Here is a 20,316-nt window from a genome sequence, read left to right on the forward strand (position 1 = left end):
AATTAATTAATTCATTTATTTTTATTAATTGATCAGCAACCAGCATAATAAACATATTATAAATCAGGATCACTACAAAAAAAGCGAATAATAACAATAACAACACCAAAAAAAAGTAACAAAAACATATCAAAAGAACAAAAAAGGGTGAAAAATACATGCAGAATATTCACCATAACTCAAAGGAGATCACCATACTTATATCACCATACTTTTATTACTCAATAGAAGGGGTATGTAGATTTATATTTAATTTTTCATATAAAAAAAAAATTGAATGTTAAAAAAAGAAGAACAAATGCAACCAAAAAAAAAAAAAACACATGAGAATTAAGGCTTAAATGAATAAATTAATGCAAAAGCAGCATAAGTACACAAATCACCCAAATTAGGTTTGTAATGTCATTAACTATCAACTGATTCATTGAAACCAAAAATGATGTACAAAATGGATATTGTCCTGGGTGGATGCCAATACGTTAAACATCTTAACCACTATAAGCTACTGTATCTACTGTAAGACCTCTTTTGTGCTGTTTTATGTTCTTTTTAAAGATTCAAATACAAATAACATTAATCAGTCTTCACATGGAGAGCGGGGACAAAAGTACCATTTTTCAGAAAAATGTCATTTCAAAAGTTATGTTTTATACAGAGATATATTTTTGCTGTGGTCCGTAACTTACAAGTGTGGTCTATCAATATCAAGTGGCACTTTGTACAAATGTAGAATGACTTCCGTATAATTTCACTTTGAACATTAGTTGCACATTGTTACTTTCAACCCCGTCCGTCGGGACGGAAGTAACACACAGGTGGGTCAAAAGTAACTCTCGTTTTGTTTTGTTACTCTTGTTTTTATTAAATATACCTGACTATGACCTTGTTAATATGTAACTGCAAACATGTTTGTAATTTATCTTTGCAAAAAAAAATAAAAAATTACATTTCCATTTTAAATTTAAGCTTAATCAAATGTAACCAGAGTGTTTCAAAAGTAACCTGGCAGTACAAACTTGAATTATTAGATATTTGCTGTCAGGTGCAAAATGAGCAGAAATATTTGATTTCTCTGCTTGAAGGAGAATGATATTATGGCTTTATCTTTTGTGCTTTTCTTAACTTTAGCTCGACGCTGTTTGGCAGACCGTACTTGACCAGCTCCTGTTTTATCTAGAGGAAAAAAATAAATAAATGGACACAGGTCAAACCTTCCCCATGTTGTCTATTAGCACCACATTTTGTATAAGTATTCGTCTTGGTTTCTTACTTGCTGTAAAACTATCTGAATGTTCCCAGTATCTGTTAGGTCAGAAAATGAGGAAAGTTTTGCTTGGAGTCCAATGATGTACTCTAAAGGGAAAAACACATACACACAAAATGTTGAATTATTCATATATATATATATATATATATATTTTTTTTTTTTTTTTGACTCTGAACTGTCCTTTGATGTTCAGGTGACTAAAGTGGTGCAGTCTTGTTTTGCTCAACTGAGGCAACTAACGGAGATAAAGTCCTTCCTTTCTTTTGCAGGTTTGGAAAAGGTCATTCATGCTTTTATCTCTTCTAGACTTGATTATTGCAATGCACTTTATTCTGGTATTAGTAAGAGAAGTCTCCAAAGATTGCAACTAATTCAAAATGCTGCTGCTAGGCTTTTAACACTTACTAAGAAAAGTGACACATTACACCGATTCTTGCTGCTCTTCACTGGTTGCCTGTGAGTTTTAGAATTGATTTTAACATTTTGTTGCTTGTTTTTAAAGCCTTGAAGGGTCAGACTCCTGCCTATATTTGTGATTTATTAACTCCTTATGAGCCTGATCGTTGGGTAGGGCCCTATTAATGGTTCCAAAATCTCGACTTGTTACCAAAGGTGACCGCACTTTTGCTATCTTTGTGCCTAAGCTGTGGAACTCCCTGCCTGGGAATATTAAGCAGACTACTACTGTATCCTCTTTTAAGTCTCTTCTTAAGACTAATTTTTCTCATATTGCTTTTTCTTAAATTTTATGGTTTTGTATTGTGTTACTGTTCTGGTCTTTTATTGTAAAGCACTTTGTAACTTTGTTTTGAAAGGTGCTATATAAATAAATGTTTACTTACTTACTCATTGAATGTGTACATGTAGTACATGTGTACTGGTTTCTAGTATGGCCAAATGAAACAGGTTATACGTGGGTGAAATCAAGTTTGACGTGTTTGTTGTGTTGAGACGTCATAACATTGGTTTGTAAAATAATCTTTTCTGGGTATAATGCATTTTAATAGCCATATTCATGGGTGAGTAGCAAGGTTACCTTTGTTTGACTCTGATCCACCATTTACCCTGAAGGCCCATCGACCGGGAACATTGACATTACTGGAGTTCCTGAGGTTTGAGATGAAGCTGCCATTGATTGATCCAGGAATCACAAAGTATTCCATGGAGTTTTCTGTGTCATAACCAGCCTGAAAGTGTGTAAAAACAGTATTCATACAAACAGTATTTATAGAGGACATACTGTATATTTCAAACAGTAGTGAATAGTAACATTTTGTTCTAAATATTGAAAAGTTTATTTTACCTGCACCGGATGTTCAGTTACAGCAATATCACCATAATTCATCAGAATAAATGAATAATTACGGCCCGAAATTAAAACCACTTGAAACGATGTTTCCTGAAAAGATTGAAAAAGATAATCAGTAAAATCACTTGCATGTTGTTGCTCTTTTGTTGGTTTTGATTGCTTCTAATGGCCTTTGGATAAAAGCATCTGCTAAATGACTAAATGTAAATATATAAACCTAATGTTCACTGTTTATGAGCATTATTACACAGCTCTCTGGAAAACTTGATTCTGATTGGTCAGTCATGGCATGCTATTCCCTGAGCAACGTCGCATAACACCAAAAATCTGTGAATTTGAGGCCAGCACTTACCGTATTTCACATTTCTCATAACACCACACTCTAGTTTCATTCAAGCCCTTTTATCTTGCACCTGTAATTGACTGTAAACTGAAACAAGTATTAATAGTAGGCCTGCAGTACTATTGTCGAGGTTATCAGTTTGCCAGAACGATTTAAGGATTAAATTTAAGGATTTAAGCTTTTAAAATCTTTCTTCTCAAATAACATTTTATGTCCTAGTCTTTATTATTGCGGTGAAAAGCTGTGTAATTATGACTGTACCTTATGTCTTAATTGTCCATCTTGTCTGTCCATTTGTTAGGAACTGTTTTTCTTTGCGGAAGCTTTGCATTTAAAGAGCTAATAAAATGTGTTAACTGAAATCTAATCTAGTCTAATTATTTACTTATGTGGCTAGTACATAATATCAAGAAAAAAAGAGAAAATAAGCAAATGTTGCAATTTAAGTTAACTGGTTTTCAATTCAAAACATGCTTCAAGTTTTACAACTTCATGCAAATAATTAAATTTTTACTTTCTAAATGAAGCAGGTGTGCACTAAACAAATAAAAGTAACATTTTACTCAGCAATGCACAATTCAGTTAAATTATTTGAAGCTTTTTTGACAAAAATAGTATCCAGCAATTCAAAAATAAATTGGCATATTGCAATTCAACATCATTTCTGTGCACTTATTAGCCCATATCAAGTATTAAGATGATTTTAGACATTTCAGAATGAGGAATACGATATGGTGATATTATTTGAGTGTTGATTAGGTTATGTGATGTCAAGCCTAGTCTGTTTTTAATATCTTCAAAGATGTTTAAAAGACATCTTTTAAATATTCTGAGAATATTGAGGGTGTTTAAAAGCAAAAGTAAAAGTATGTAATAGTATGTTTTTCTTTAGTTTGGTTAAAGAATTATTTGATTTAAAAAATATGTAATGATAAAACATTAATTAATTAATTAAATAGAAATGTATAGCCTGAATGCACTGTAAATCGCTTTGGATAAAGCATCCGATAAATGCATAAATGTAAATGTACAGATCTGGTTAGTTGAAACTCTTACAGACATTTGAAAACACAGAGCATGAGACGACAAAGAAAAGAGGAGGATCAGTGATCATTAATAAAGTATAGGGATGTTGAACTTAAACATAAAGAGTTCTTCCTGTTGAGTGACATTCCTTTTCAGAATAAACTAGAAACAAATAGGCTGTGTAATAAGTTAGATAATGAACACATAATGTAAAGTATTTTAAAATGTAATTGTGGATTAAGTAAAAGCATTCATATTTCAGAAGAATATCAAACTTACTGTGTTGGTCAAAGCATAGTAAGCGACTTTATTCCACGTTGCAACAAAGACCCAAGAAGCAGTGAAGGTCAAATTTGGGAAATGTGTGTTTATATCCTGAGTGGCGCGTGAGAGAACATTTCCACTGGTGTACTGACGATATGAAACAACACCACTGAGGCGGTTGTCAAGGTCAGTCCAGAGACCAGCAATTATATCTTGGCTTCCATAAGTGGGAAATGAGTAGGGAACGTATTCGTTTGAATACTGGTTGAATGTGAGGTATCCATTATTATTCACCTGAAACATGAGAAACACTGTCAAAATCAAATAATAATAATAATCCATTACATTTATATAGCGCTTTTCAAAGCACTCAACGCGCTTTACATTGTGAGGGGTGTCTCCTCATCCACCACCAGCGTACAGCATCCACCTGGATGATGCAACGGCAGCAATAGTGTGTCAGAATGCCCACCACACACCAGCTTGGTGGAGAGGAGACAGAGTGATGAAGCCAATCAGTATGGGGATGGTTAGGAGGCCATGATGGTCAGAGGCCAATGGGCAAATTTGGTCAGGATGCCGAGGTCAGACCTCTACTCTCTTTGAAAGACATCTTGGGATTTTTAATGACGACAGAGAGTCAGGACCCTGGTCACTACTGGGGCGTTAGGACCCACACAGACCACAGGGTGAGCACCCCCTGCTGGCCTCACTAACACCTCTTCCAGCAGCTACCTAGTTTTCCCAGGTCGTCTCCCATCCAGGTACTGACCAGTGGGCGTCCAGTCTTGGGCTACAGGGTGATATGGCTGCCGGCCCAAATCACCGATCGCAGATGAGTTTATAAAGAATTAACCACTCACAATTAGATTTAAAATGAAGATGGAATCAAATTCTTACATATATCTGTCGGTATGTGCGGCCAAAGAACAGAAATGGACTCGACAGCTGAATAACAGAAGAGCTTCCGTCTTCAACAGCAGTATTGTTTGTGTCTCCTGCCGCTGAGCCGAATGGGTAGAATATTGCTGGTGCTGTCAATAAAATGAACAAAAAATTTTTTGTTTGCATTTCTGTTTACTGATGTTTACATTTCACACTGATTTGTGAGGCTCATTTTGATGATGGTGACCTGTGGTGGATGTGTCAATAAATTTTTTGACCACAATAATTGTCTGTATTCTGGTCTTGCAAATGTTTTTGAAGAAACTAAAGACATGAAGAAATAAAAATCTAAAACGAAAATACAGAACGTGTACATTATGCCTATTAATCTGTCCGGTTAGGAAGCATTAGTGATTCTGAATCAGTTCCTCCTGCTTTGGTGCAAATGAAAGTGACAACAGGTGCACTGGAGGGGTTTTTAATTAAAAAAAAAAAAAATATTGAATGGTTTACTGTAAAAAGTGATGCTGACTTAACTTTAAAAAATTGAGGAAACCTGTTGCCTTAAAATTAAGTAAATAATAATAATAATAATAAAAAAGTTAAGTGACAATTGACCATTCACTTAACATACTTTTTTTTATTACTTAATTTTAACGCTACGGGTTTCCTCAATTTTACAGTGATAAGAAGCATATTTATGAAATATTGTGTGTCATCAAGCAGCAGGCAGACTCAACCAGAGTAAAACAAGCAAAGTTTCACAAAAGTAAAATATTTCATTGTGTTTTGGGGGCTGTAGCTAACTGCTGTAATCACTGTAAAAATAAAACTCGCTGCCACCAGTCTCTGTTCCTTACCCTCATCCAGAAATGGCCAGAACGCGACGGCAGCGTATAGGCAAACAAATTCCATCACATTTCTATGGCGCTGAGAAAGCGTGGAATACAGCCATACAAAATCATCATGCATTAGACGTAAATAAATTAAAACAGCGGCCAGTAAACACCGCTGCTCTTTCTGACTCCATCGTTTGTGCCATGCAATGGGGTAGGCCTATGTGAATAATGGCAGTAAAAAAAAAAATGTACCACAATTCTTAGTGAATAAGAATAATGGAAATTGCATGTAAACGGGAGTAAGAGATTTGCTATTGGCATGTAAACATCATAATGCGATTAAGTCCTTACTCTGATTATTGGAAATAATCTCATTATTTGTGCGCAAAATGCATGTAACAGTGTATATAAGCAAAGACACAAACACCAGACATAAGAAACAAACAAACACACCACTACTAAGTGATAGGTTTCCATGATACATTCCAACCTAATTTCAACAGTCAGTAGAAGGTATAGAATGCTACATTTACCTGCCAAGGTTGGCTCTGGAGTTACAGTATGGTTATTGAGACTAATGTTCCGAACATCTGGGGGGGGGGAAGAAAATTAACAGATGCATAACAGAAGCATGTACAAAAGGCAACTGTTAATGTATTTACCTCCACAGTATGCCAAAAACAGACAGATCTTACAAAGTCATAGATGTAATACTTTACACAAATGCTAAATATGCTTACCTGCACAGTATGCCAAATAGCAGTTAACGGCCCTTACAAACTCATAGACATAAAAACCTCCTGGACAAGCTTTCACTTTAATCGGATTCGACTGGAAACCACAGCAGTTATTCCACCAGTGACCGCAGACACTTCGGGTCACCACTCCATCCTCAATCTGTGGGTGTGCTCCGTTCAGCCACAGTGGGGCATGAGTGCCGCAGCTTAGCTGATCAACACATGTGTCTGGCATCTGAACGCTCTGACCCCGAATGAAGAGTCGGTACCAGCCAACCCAGTTGACATCTCTGTCACACAATAATTTAGAGGTATATTGAGCGTAATACGATGATTGTAATTGATTGTTGGTGGCTCTTCGTAAATCATCCAGCACAGTGTAGTTATAGCAGGGGTCATAGGTGAGGGCTGTGAAAAACAAAAAAAAAAAAAAAAAAATTTCAATGAGTTTTAAGTTATACACAGCAAATTGTAAAACATCTTTTAATTTAGAAACAAAACAGTTGTGCAATCATACTTGTAATTTTGCATGATGGTAATAAAGTTTCTCTAATGTTTCTTTAACATTTTTAAAAAATGTTAGCGATTTTTAATCAAAATAATCCAAACATACCATCACAAATCTTATGAAGGGATAAATTAAGGGAGCGGCTATTTTCAAGTGTAAATAACGATAGATGCAACTTACAGTAATAGCAATTAGTTGCTTTTAGAGATTCTTTCTACACTAAGTAAAAAAATAGCAGTATTTTAGCGATATGCTGTTTAGACTAAGTGCACAAAGCCATAGATTCTATTTACACTTTGTTAAAATAGCAGAATTTTCTGCTCTTTATACTACTTGTTGCAAATAGTGGCAATTATCTGCACCTCAATATTGTAGTACATTATAAAATAGAATGCAATAATAACGTATTGATTGCATTAAATGGATGTCACTTTGAGACAATAAAGGGATTGTGTAAATTGGGACAACCTACACCTAACAAACCCAAAACTTTAAAATTTTGTTTTGGAGGTCACCTACAATGGAGGTTTACATGCGTCCAAGGTCAAAATACTTTAGTTTTCTCATAATATAGACTAGCAGCATCACCTCTTTTCTCAGTATCTGAAATGGTTCAATCAAGGATCCAGTCTCTCTAAACACCACTTTCCGAGAGCCTGTGCTCTGATTGGTCAGTCAGCTCAGTCAGTTGTGACAACTTAGAGCAGATCTGAATGTCTTTTTCGCTCTTGATCATTAATTCAAATATCAATAAATGCATTCCTACCACTCTACTTTATCTGTGTGTCTGATTTAAAGATGAAAGATGACCATGGCAAGCAGCTCACATGGCTTGTGTGCATTATACAGTTTTTTAAATATATTAAATCCCCAAATTCACTTTGTTATATTGTTATTATTATATTCACTTTATACAAATTGTATTTTATTCTCATTAGAAATTGACTATTGTAATATAATATTTCAGAAAGTCCCCAAAAGTACAATCAGGAACCACAGACATAATGTCTTTGTAAGATTTGCCATAAAACAAGCCAACAAACTATCTTTACATATACATATTATTATTTAATTAATGTGCCCTCATAATTTTTGACTTGGATTTGTTCAGATAAGTCCTGAATCTGTAGAATCACAGATCTGATTCTAATTCAAAGGTCAATAATTACCTTCCAGAGTTGTTGATAAAGATGTTGCTAAAGTAGATGTTATTGGTGCAGGCATTGTTGTTGTATGTGTTGTTGTCGCTGCAGATGTTGTCGCTGCAGATGTTGTTGCAGCAGGGGTTGTTGGTACAGATGTTGTTGTCGCTGCAGATGTTGTTGTAGCAGGGGTTGTTGGTAGAGATGTTGTTGTCGCTGCAGATGTTGCTGCAGCAGGGGTTGTTGTTGTTGGTGGTGGAGATGATGTTTGTGCTGTGGCTGTTAAGGAGAAAGAGAGATGGTTAAATTCAGAAAAAAAAAAAAATCAGAAATGTGTGTATTTTTAGAAACTCATTAACACTAAAAATTAAACAGGAACAAAGCCTTACTGAGTGACATGACTGATATGAACACCAACAGATGTGAAACCAGAGACAGTCTCATGATGATCAAGTCAGGAAAAACCAGGAGGTTAGGAGTTCTTCTGTAATCAGAGAGCATTAAAGCATCAGCCATTTATCACTATAGAATCTGATTAATAAAAATCCTTATAACAAATCAGATAATTCAGTCAGATCTGGCTGGAGTCATGTACAGCCCTTCAAAAACAGCCAATGTTCAATGTTTAATTATTATTAAATTATTGAATTGTTTTTTAAATTGTGTTTAGCTTATGATTGATTATGATGTACATATGTATATACATTACTCTCTACACTGCTGTATGTACAATTGAACATGTGCATCTGAATTGCACCACAAAGTATATAGGAATGTATAATATTATAATAAGGAATCTGTAACAAATATGTATTTTATATTAATAGCATTTTATTTGATATGAAACAATATTAGTGAATTTATTATATTTGTTCTTATTTAATGACTTCCAAAAAAAAAACTTTACAAAATCTTATCTTCAGTTATTTTAAAATAGTACAATAAAGTTCACATGACCTTGGTATGAATAGAAATATTTATATGATCTAAAATTCAGTGTAAGTAACTTTTCATGCCATCAGTTAAATGATCCACTCACTAGAGCTCTAAGAGTCTGGTGGACACGGTGATAATATTCATTGTAGCAGTAAATGTCAGTCTTGATTGAATTTAAGGGGTCAGTAACATTTTAGTTTACATACATTAAAACTTTTATTCATCAAGGACATAATAAATACAAATGGTCTAATTTGAGAATATGGCTTTTGGAGCTTAACATTAAAGAGAAAGATTTTGCTTACCTTAGACAGCTGCTTCTAATCTGCTCCTGCACCTGGTTTAGCAGGAAGTTTGACTGATTTTTATTGTGTCCCAGACCTGTATTTATGAGGAAACATTTCCTGGAATGAAGAAAAATGTCTGCTTTCACTTCACTTTCGTATTTTTTCTTCTCAATTTGTATCCACTTATTAAGGAGCTTGAATGTTTCATCAAGATACTTAAATGTTTCATTTGATATTAAAGACAGAAGGAAACAAGCAGGATAATCATTGTTATATCATATCAGTACACAAATGGTGTAAGAGATGGGTTGTTTTTTTGTGTTACGCTCAACGGATGAACATTTAGAGGCTGAAATTCTGGAGGCAAGGTTGCAACTGGTGCAAAAGAGCATCACAATCTCCTGGGAAAGCACAAGAGAGGGGTTACATTGACCTTCAAGATAAGGTTGGAAACTGTTGTCGTTTGATCATCTAGGTGCAGAATTCTGGCACAATACACACTTATTGCGAAACCTCAGAGATGTTGCTGAGTAAGGATTTCATATTTTGGTAACTAAAACGAGTGCACCCAACTGAGAGGAGGAGCGAGTCTGGCCAACTTGCTTTCTCTCTCACTTGGAGGGTTGTTCTTAACTCGCACCTAATTGTGAAGTATAAAAAAGGGGTTTCTTTCAGAAACAGTGGGATAAGTACACTTCGCCCGGCATTTCTCGGACAGGTGTTGGTCTTCTACTGTGACTGAAACGGGCTCCCCGGTCTTTTGAAGGGTGATGGCACAGTTCTGAGGTTGTATATTGGTTATAATACTTTGCTTGGGGTTTTAGTTTTAGTGTATGCTCAAGTTAGTGTATTATTCATTCACGAATATTATCATTTATCCATTCACTCGTGATCATTCTTGTATTATGCACTGGCTTATGATTATCTTTCTTGAATGTGTTTATGATTTGATTATAATTTTATGCATTTACTTATAATCAGTATCAGTATTATTGATATCAGCTGTGTGTACCAACAATAAACAGTTGTAATTGCTTGATTAGTATGGTGTACGGACCTTTTATTGACACCTTCTCTCGCCGAATTAGCGCCTCACTGGTCTCACATTAGTTTTGAAAACCAAAACAGAACCCATACTAAAACAAATGGTGTCTTGGCTCAGATTGCAATTTTACAAGGACTAACAAAAACAGGGGGTTTATGCTTTTTTTGTACATATGTATTAGCCTCTTTCCAATATACTGTATTTGTCATGAATATGCATGCACAAATACTATAAAGAAACAGCAATTGTTAATGACATTAAAAAAATCCACTTGTCACCATACTGCCACCCACAGCTGCATGAAAAATTCAAAGTCAACCTTTACAAAATTAATAGATTGCCAACTCCTTTTTTATTCGATTTTTTTCATGTCCACTATAATAGATGTCCGTAATTACTTATTTCAAAACTCAATTGTAGATATCAGAAAATATTTCCTAGTGGAAATCGATGGAAAAATATGGTCAAAATCACATTGTAGATATATTAATTTCAATTACAACGAGTCAAAATTGCAGAATAGCTTTACATCTGCTTGTCATGGAAAAGAAAGGAAGTCAAACAGTATTTACATGCTTTCAAACAGCCATTCAGATTTTTGTACTTGCTTTGCTGTTTATCAAACAGCCCCCAGATACTTAAAAGCACCATTTAAGAGATTAATGAATTCATTTGGACATCAGGTCTTGAAAGATATCAGCAGGAACCTCATGAATGAGTTGTATATTGGTTGAGAAATGTGTGGAAGCAATTCAAATCTAAAATAAAGAGCTTCAAATTCTAATGTTAGTGTTTTATGAACATTGAGGTTAATTAAATTAATATTAATATGATTTAATTTATGTCTTCAAAGTGACCATAGCCTGTTAATCAATTTTTAATTGGTTTTAGTGGGAAATAGTGAGATCAGTGAATAAACAGCAACACACACACACTCACACCCCCTCAACACACACTGATCAGAAAGTACACAAACATATTCACATACACACAAAGACATTTTTGCATATACTCATTTTGTTGAGAATTCATATCTTTTTTTCCACATTCTTATTGCATTGTTCATTCTTACAGTATGTGTTCTTTTCGACACTAGTCAATGCACAAAATCTATGTATTATGTACGCTTAAAATATGAGGATTTTTTTATGTTGCTTCAATCCTGGCGTCCATTATAGTGGACATGAAAAAATCGAATAAAAAAGGAGTTGGCAATCTATAAACTGCACATATCATAAACCCGTCTTTTTAGGCAAGCACCTGATATGGGTGTCATGCTCTGATCTATAATAGAGATGATTAGCTTATGTCAAGAGTACTTCTTAAAGACACATTTTACTTTTTTATTTCACTAAATGCCTGTTAAAGTACAAAGCAAGTTAGAGTTTGTATCCTTACAACTTATGGTTCTAATATACAGAATTATTCTTTAATATAACATCTTCTAAAGTCATATGACAGCTCTGTGTGAGGAAAATGCAGAAATTGAAGATGTTTTGTACCGACAGTCTTCCTGTCTGAGACCAGATCACTGAACTGAACTTGAGGACCGGACCATAAACGAATCATTCAGACCAGTTTTGTAATCTACATGATTGTTTTTATTAAAAGGATGCAACTTAAATAAAAGATCTGCTCACAAATGTTGGTCACATTGTAGAAATCCCATGAACATTCAAAGAAACCTAGTGCGGAAGATTTAAGGATTTGAAAAACAGATTGTCCATATGAAAAAAGTTGCATGTTTCTCTTTTATAAAACTTGTATGCTGTTTTGTGCCCTTTAAATACAACCACCTTAATATAAAACTGGATTTTACAGTCTTCACATTATCAGACAGATATTTGCTGTCAGTTGAAAATTGAACGGGACTGTTTTATTTATTTTCCTGAATAAAAATGGCTTAAGGATAGATTGCAGATTTCCTATGATCTTGTGAGGGTCTCTCTCTACTTTGCAGAAAGTATTTGTCTGAAATTATTAAAAACATCTCCCATTGCCCAAGAACTATTTTCTCCACGATTGATTATGTCCTCAACCCAGCAGTAGATGTTTTTACTGATGTTTCTGAAACATTGTGTGAAATTTTTTTGTCATTCTTTGTGGAGAGAGTAGATAGGTTGAGACCTAAACTTGTGTAATGTGTCTCTGTCTCCCAGTTGCCATACGAACGATTTCTTCATTACCTACACTCTAAAAAAAAAAAGGTTCTTCAGCGGTTCTTTGGGGAGGTTGAGGTGCTATATAGCACCGCTACCGTATAAAGAACCTGTTAAGCACCTGTATGGTTCTTCAGTGGTTCTTTGAGGAGGTTGAGGTGCTATATAGCACCGCTACCATATAAAGAACCTGTTAAGCACCTGTATGGTTCTTCAGTGGTTCTTTGAGGAGGTTGAGGTGCTATATAGCACCGCTACCGTATAAAGAACCTGTTAAGCACCTGTATGGTTCTTCAGTGGTTCCTTGGGGTGGTTAAGGTGCTATATAGCACCACTGCCGTACATAAAGAAGCCATCAAGTCTGCCATTAGGTTTTTTTAACTGTGTTTGCAGATGGATGGGATTAATGCAGAACACAAATTCCAAGTATGGATTACCATACTTGCCCACACATCACTTCACTACTGGGGGCCTAAAGTCATGGCCTAATGGATAGAGAGTCGGACTTGTAACCCGAAGGGCGTGGGTTCGAGTCTCAGGTCCGGCAGGAATTGTAGGTGGGGGGAGTGAATGTCCAGCGCTCTCTCAACCTTCAATACCACGACTGAGGTGAGACCTTTGAGCAAGGCACCGAACCCCTAAATGGCTGCCCACTGCTCCGAGTGTGTGATTCAAGGTGTGTGTGTGTGTGTGTGTTCACTTGGATGGGTTAAATGCAGAGCACAAATTCCGAGTATGGGTTGCCACACGTCACTTCACTTTCTTTTCTTCATTATACTCCAAATTTTGTTATTGCAGTAAATAAAATTTACTAATTGTACATCAGATTATAATTTATAATATATACACACACATACACAATCTTTTTTTTATTTAATGAACAATTTAACACACACAAAATAGAATGTCGCTGTAACTCATTTACACATAACATATACAAGTAAAATCAGTAAAGAGTTAAAGCTCTGGTGTTGAATTATCCACACGTTTTGTTTTGTTTTTTCCTCAAATTTCAGACCCATCACCTATGTAAGTTTAATTTGACTTCCAGTACAATAGGTGGCGATAATGCTCTTAAGGAGTTCCTCGCCATTAAACAATAAGAAGGTGTTGCATCCGGGATATTTACGTACTTTGTGCGCCTAAACGGGCTGAAATTTTCTCACAGTCACCATTTTCTTTGACCCGCAAATCGCGATGTAGAGCAAATGAAGAAAATACAGAGATTAAGTGTTTTATGTTATTCACACAGTATTAATTTTATAACATCACATTGTTTTAGAACGATATATATGTGCGGCTCGTGGTGCGGAGCTGACGAGGAGGTTGCTTTTTAACAGGACAACTCTGAAAGTAAGAGTTGTTTTATCTCATTTACAATATGTATTTTATAACATATTGATTTATAGTGATATTTATATACTGTGCACGTTTAAACAGTCCAACACTTTCCTCTCGGTGCAGACACGGAGGTTTTAACAGAGTTCACTGAAAGTAAGGTTTAGTCTCATATACATATGTATTTTATGACGTTATATTATTTTATAACGATATTTTTGTGTTGTGCGCTCCTAAACTTTTCTAATAGACAATTTTCTTTGACTCGTGATACTGAGAAGACAAAGATTTTGCTTTTTGGAAAACACCAAAAGTAAGTGATTTACCTCATTCACAATATGTATTTATAACATCTTATTGTTTTACAACGACATGATATGCACTCCTAAACTTTTCTCAGAGAGACATTTGCTTTGATTCATGATGCGGAGTAGGCAAAGAGGTTACAATTATCAACAAGACACCTAAAGTAAGTGTTATACCTCATTTACAATGCTTTTTGTAACATCATGTTGACAAATCAAACCATTGTAAACTCCCCAAATTTAAAATGATAATATAAGTCATTGGTTCTTGCATGTCTCGTGAACAAATGTCATATCATGAAACTTGTACGATGAGTTATTTTGATGTGTTGATTTACTGGGTTTAAGTGCTATTTTAGAATATTCATTTGAAATAACTCTTTTCAGTATACTCAAACTTTATATATTGAGTGAGTTAAAAAATTTTTAAGTGATTTTGTCACCTCACAAGATATGACACATGACTTAAGTTTTTGTGGGTGCTTTTTTACGATTTTGTTTTGTGTTCATCAAAAGTGAGTTACAGGGGTTTGGGATTACATTTTTGATTCAATTATTCCTCTAATGTTGTTACAGACGGTTCATGCTGGAATAACTGAAAAATAAAAAAATAAATGTGTTTGAGTATAAAATCATCAGTGCATTGTCAAGTTGGATGAAAAGAGCTCTTTGTTAAAGTTTTTAGGACACGTAACAGACATGGCTAAGCCACATTACCATATATTTAAGATTATTGATATAGTACCAAACGAGGTGTCCCTATGATTAAAAGCCAAAGAACCACTGTTGAACACCATTTTTGAGAAAAAGTGCTATAGGGCACCTCTAATGGTTCTAAATATCACCTCTTATGGTGCTATATAGCACCTTTAAGAATATGTGCTATATAGCACCAAAGTGGTTCCCCTATGATTACGAGCCAAAGAACCACTTTTTTTGTAGAGTGTATTTTTAAAGCTATGCTTAAATCTCACCTCCTTGATCTGAAATGACATAATGAAGGGACAATATTGTTTTTATTCATTATTTTATCATTTATTTTTGTTGTTTACTATGCCATGTAAAGCACTTTGGTCAACCTCAAGTTGTGTTAAATTAGCTATTTAAATTAGTAAAAAGAAAGAGAAAGAATCAGACTGACATTATGGCTTTATCTTTTGTGCTTTTCTTAACTTCAGTTCGACACTGTTTGGCAGACCGTACTTGACCAGCTCCTGTTTCATCTGGAAAAAAATGGACACAAATCAAACCTTCCCCGTGTTGTCTATTAGCACCACATTTTGTATAAATAGTCGTGTCTTACTTGCTGTAAAACTATCTGAATGTTCCCAGTATCTGTTAGGTCAGAAAATGAGGAAAGTTTTGCTTGGAGTCCAATGATGTACTCTAAAGGGAAAGACACATACACACAGAATGTTGAATTATTCATTGAATGTGTACTGGTTTCTAGTAAGGCCTAACAAAACCAGTTATATGTGGGTGAAATCAAGTTTGACGTGTTTGTTGTTTTGAGACGTGTAAAACCAGTTCGTATGTAAATCTTTTTCTGGGTATAACACAGTTTATGATGAACAAACTGATAGTAATGTGTAAGTAAGGTTACCTTTGTTTGATCCACTGTCCACCCTGAAGGCCCATTGACCGGGAACATTGACATTACTGGAGTTCCTGAGGTTTGAGATGAAGCTGCCATTGATTGATCCAGGAATCACAAAGTATTCCATGGAGTTTTGTGTGTCATAACCAGCCTGAAAGTGTGTAAAAACAGTATTCATACAAACAGTATTTATAGAGGACATGCATTATTATGCAGTAGTGAATAGTAACATTGTTTTCAAGCCAGAAAACACGTTTGTTTTACCTGCACTGGATGTTGTGTTACAGCAATGTCACCATAATTCATCAGAATAAATGAATAATTATGGCCTGAAATTAGAATGACTTGAAATGATGTTTCCTGCAAAGATTGAAAAAAAATATATATTTTTTTTATTGTATTATTTTTCTAAGCATTACTGACTGTTATTTTTACTGTTTTAATATATTATTTGCTCTGATAAAGTGAAAGCATTCACATTTCAAAAGAATATCGGACTTACTGTGGTGGTGAAGCTGAAGTAAGCAACTTTATCCCAAGTTGCAACAAAGACCCATGAAGCGTTGAAGCTCAGATTTGGGAAATGTGCGTTTATATCCTGAGTAGCGCGTGTGAGAACATTTCCACTGGTGTACTGACGATATGAAATGACACCCCTCTCTCGGTTGTCAAGGTCTGTCCAGAGACCAGCAATTATATCTTGGCTTCCATAAGCAGGAAAGGAGTAGGGGACATATTGGGATGAAGGCTGGTTGAATGTGAGGTGTCCATTATTATTAACCTGCAACATGAAAAATATTGTCAAAATCAATTATCACTTTATTACGCATTCACCACTCACATTTAGACCTATAATGAAGATGAAATCAAATTCTTACATATATCTGTCGATATGTGCGACCAAAGAACAGAAATGGACTCGACAGCTGAATAACAGAGGAGCCTCCATCATCAACAGCAGTATTTCTTATGTCTTCTGATGAGCCAAATGGGTAGAATATTTCTGGTGCTGCCAAGAGAATAAAAAAAAAACATTTTGTTTACATTTGTTTATGTTTCACGCTGATTTATAAGGCTCATGTTTGACAATGCCTTCTGGTGGTGGACTCATGTGGATGTGACAGTAAAATAATTAACAACTGCATAATTAATCTCTAAATGTTCTTGAAGAAACAGTGCACCAGGTAACAGTGTCTAAACTAAACTCTCAGCTTGAGAGATTTTGGGGCCACTTCCCTCAATATTCATGTGTGGATATAAACATGACAACATGTGGAATCCAAACAGATATATTTGAGCCAGAGCTGCACACAACTGCTTATAGTAATACACGTCCTCTTACCTGATCCATGGTTCACAAGGAAGGCCCAGCGACCCGGAATGTTTACGTTAGTCGCGTTCTTGAGGATTGGGATGGAGCTGCCATTAGTTGAATGATGAATTTGAAAGAAGTCTGTGGAGTTTACAGTGTCATATCCAGCCTATTGAAAATAATCAAGAAAAAAACTAATGTTATGAATACACACAGAGCCCGTTCAAAATATTATTTCTATCCTGTGATATTTGTTTTACCTCCACTGGAAAAGATATGGCAACACAGTCTCCATAATTCATCAGAATGAAAGAAAAACCACCTCCTGAAATTAAAACCACTTGAAATGTGATTGCCTGAGAAAAAGAAAAGAAAAGAAAACCTTATGCTTGATGGTCTATACAGCCTTCAACCTTGTGTCTGAAAAGATAAGAAAATGATTTACCGGTGCTGAGTGAAGATTAAATACACTTGTATTCCGTGTTTGAACAAAGTCCCACGTTGCAACAAAGACCCAAGAAGCAGTGAAAGCCCTCTGAGGGAAATACTGGTTTATATCCCGAGTGGCGCGAGTGAGGACACTTCCATTTGTGTACTGCTGATATGAATAAACGCCCATCCCAAAGTCATTAAGGTCAGTCCAGAGCGGAGCAATGTAATCTTCAGTTCCATATGTGGGAAAAGGAGAAGGTTGAGCTTCAGGTGAAGGTTTGTTAAACGTAAGGAGTCCGTTATCATTAACCTGGAATTCAAGAAATCAGTTCAAATCCAGTATGAATTGGGTTACACAACATTTGTATTCATATTTAATCTGGCAGTGAAACTGGATTCTTACATATGTGTGGTTGTACGTGCGGCCAAAGAAAGAAAATGGAGTGGAGAAGGCAACATAATCATAGCTTTTATTGTAATTAATAAATCGTTCTGTGTCTCCTGCCGCCGAGCCGAATGGATAGAATATCGCCAACTCTGCTGAGAGAATCAACACAAAAAATACAAAACATTTACATTTCATATTGATTTCTGAGAATCATGTTTCTTTACATCAGGTGTGAGGACTGACTGTGATTTATATTGACACAAAATACAACAACCTTCAGCAGCCGAAGCACACAGGTTGGATCCTGTTCGTGACACCAATAATGTTAAATCATGAGTGATGTTAAATCAGCTGAAGATGTTATGCTGGCCCACACAAGGTGAGGATGGTTTGAGTGGACAAACAATTTGTGAGAATTCTGGTTCTGGTTCTGGTTCTAACAAATGCATTACCTGCCAGTGTTGTTGATGCAGATGTTGTTGCAGTTGTTGGTAATGTAGATGTTGTTGGTGCAGATGTTGTTGTTGCAGTTGTTGGTGCAGATGTTGTTGTTGCAGTTGTTGGTAACGTAGATGTTGTTGGTGCAGATGTTGTTGCTGCAGGTGTTGTTAATAGAGATGTTGTTTGTGCCCTGGCTGTTAAATAGAAAAAGAAACACATTTGCTTTTATTGTCTTTTTCACATTAAGACTGATAATCAAACAGACAGTAATCAAAGCCTTACTGAGTGATAGGACAGATATGAACAGCAGCAGGTACGGAAACATTCTCATGATGATGAAGTCAGAGATAAAACCAGAATGTAGGAGTTCTTCTGTAAACAGAAAGAATTGGTAAAATATCTTGCATTATTATAAATGCAAATAATATCAATTTCTATCTCACTCTATTTATGGTATGTGCTGAAGTTTGTACATGCATATGTTTAACAATATTCCTCTTAACACAAATTATTATAATTCAGCTCTAGAATAACTTTTGGCACAATCTGTCAAATTATCCACGCACTCCAGCAATTGGGATCATTTTACACATATTTGGCTGATTTTGAGTCAAAAATTACCAATCCAGTGGGTTGTTATACAAGTTGATAAACTTGCTCTGATCAGATCATTGAAGCAATGAGCGCACGGCTTACTAAAAAAACAGCTGCAAACGGATCAGACCAGTTCGCAAATTAATTGTTTAATTGGACTTATGAAACAGTTTGACAGGTTCATAGAAAAGTTGAGTCACAAACTGGACATTTTACATTGAGAATAAATAGGTCAGCTCATTCGTATGTCATGTTTTAAATCAACCCATTACACTAAACTAATTGTCTAAAAGAATTATGGAGCCCATCAGCCCAACATTATAGAGAAAGATTTGACTTACATCCGACAGCTGCTTCTAGGAGGCTCTTGCTCCTGCTGTGTGTTGGAGGATGATTTTATATGTTACCCCCTCCCCCTCCCCCCCAAGGGCACAACTCTTCTGGAATGGAAGAAAACATGTTTTCATTGGAACACTGCCCTGCCAGTCATTCAAACACACACACACACACAAAATTTACATGTTTAAGTCTTTCACAATGTCTAAGAATGTAGAACTATGACCTGTTTATTAATGTTTGTTAACAGTTCACAATAAGGTCACATTTGTTAACATTATTTAATACATTAAGCAATATATATATATATATATATATTTTTTTTTACTGCATTTAATAACTTTTGGTAATACTAAAAAAAAAAAAAAAAAAAAAAAAAAAAAAAAAAAAACATTCACATTCATCTTAGTCCACGGTGCATTTACTTAATGTTAACAGATTTACATTTGCATGTACAATAAATTTACATGATTTAGATCATTTAATCTTAAACATATGTTAGTAAATGTTGAATTAGGATTAGTAAATGCTATAAACATATTGCTCATTGTTAACTGAAATTATCAAATGTTAACTTAAAATGTTTCATTTGTTTTGCTTTGTTGTTTGATTAACATTCATGATACAGAAAGCCTCAGGAACATTCAACTGTGTCTATGACAGCAAGTCCAGGATGACCGTCGAAGAACCAAATGATCCAAGATCAAGTGAAATCGGCAACAATCAAATCCAGCTGACTGAGTTAACAACGTACGAAGAACGGGCCCAGGCGGATATTTTTATGAAATTTATCATATTTGTGTACATTTTCTCACCAAAAAAAAAC

At 35.1% G+C, this 20,316-nt stretch overlaps 2 protein-coding genes across 3 annotated transcripts; both read right to left on the reverse strand.

Moving 5' to 3' along the window:
* LOC306858019 (uncharacterized protein) lies at window positions 1-10,156 on the reverse strand. Its single transcript, XM_079398359.1, has 11 exons — window positions 9,562-10,156; window positions 8,710-8,804; window positions 8,348-8,599; window positions 6,674-7,078; window positions 6,467-6,523; window positions 5,110-5,243; window positions 4,225-4,503; window positions 2,571-2,666; window positions 2,304-2,454; window positions 1,271-1,353; window positions 1-1,173 (listed from the first exon to the last, which is right to left on the reverse strand). The coding sequence occupies exons 2-11, from the start codon at window positions 8,762-8,764 to the stop codon at window positions 1,093-1,095; spliced, it is 1,593 nt and encodes a 530-aa protein (XP_079254485.1). The 5' UTR covers window positions 8,765-8,804; window positions 9,562-10,156; the 3' UTR covers window positions 1-1,092.
* Window positions 10,157-12,690: 2,534 nt separating this feature from the next.
* Window positions 12,691-19,571, reverse strand: LOC306858020 (uncharacterized protein). 2 transcript variants are annotated; one of them, XM_079398360.1, is made up of 13 exons: window positions 19,496-19,571; window positions 18,843-18,932; window positions 18,572-18,754; window positions 18,135-18,271; window positions 17,745-18,041; window positions 17,560-17,655; window positions 17,330-17,468; window positions 16,866-16,996; window positions 16,490-16,768; window positions 16,252-16,347; window positions 15,994-16,138; window positions 15,694-15,776; window positions 12,691-15,613 (listed from the first exon to the last, which is right to left on the reverse strand). In XM_079398360.1, the coding sequence occupies exons 2-13, from the start codon at window positions 18,889-18,891 to the stop codon at window positions 15,533-15,535; spliced, it is 1,716 nt and encodes a 571-aa protein (XP_079254486.1). In that variant the 5' UTR covers window positions 18,892-18,932; window positions 19,496-19,571; the 3' UTR covers window positions 12,691-15,532. The 2 variants fall into 2 exon arrangements, with proteins under 2 accessions (XP_079254486.1, XP_079254487.1); XM_079398361.1 differs by having other exon boundaries at window positions 18,135-18,268; window positions 19,496-19,536.
* Between the last annotated feature and the right edge of the window lie 745 nt (window positions 19,572-20,316).

This window comes from Barbus barbus (genome assembly GCF_936440315.1).
Source record: "Barbus barbus genome assembly, chromosome: 38".
Classification (NCBI taxonomy): Eukaryota; Metazoa; Chordata; class Actinopteri; order Cypriniformes; family Cyprinidae; genus Barbus; species Barbus barbus.

Bases quoted from the DNA above. Each gene is read 5' to 3' on its own strand.
- LOC306858019 (XM_079398359.1), bottom strand. From the start codon at position 8,764: ATGAGACTGTCTCTGGTTTCACATCTGTTGGTGTTCATATCAGTCATG. The intron at 5,244-6,466 runs GTAAATGTAGCA...TTTTATTGACAG, and splicing joins TCCAGAGCCAACCTTGGCAG to CACCAGCAATATTCTACCCA. The intron at 1,354-2,303 runs GTAACCTTGCTA...TTTTCCCTTTAG, and splicing joins TGGATCAGAGTCAAACAAAG to AGTACATCATTGGACTCCAA.
- LOC306858020 (XM_079398360.1), bottom strand. From the start codon at position 18,891: ATGAGAATGTTTCCGTACCTGCTGCTGTTCATATCTGTCCTATCACTC. The intron at 18,042-18,134 runs GTAAGAATCCAG...CTTGAATTCCAG, and splicing joins GCACGTACAACCACACATAT to GTTAATGATAACGGACTCCT. The intron at 17,469-17,559 runs GTAAAACAAATA...TATTTTCAATAG, and splicing joins CCATATCTTTTCCAGTGGAG to GCTGGATATGACACTGTAAA.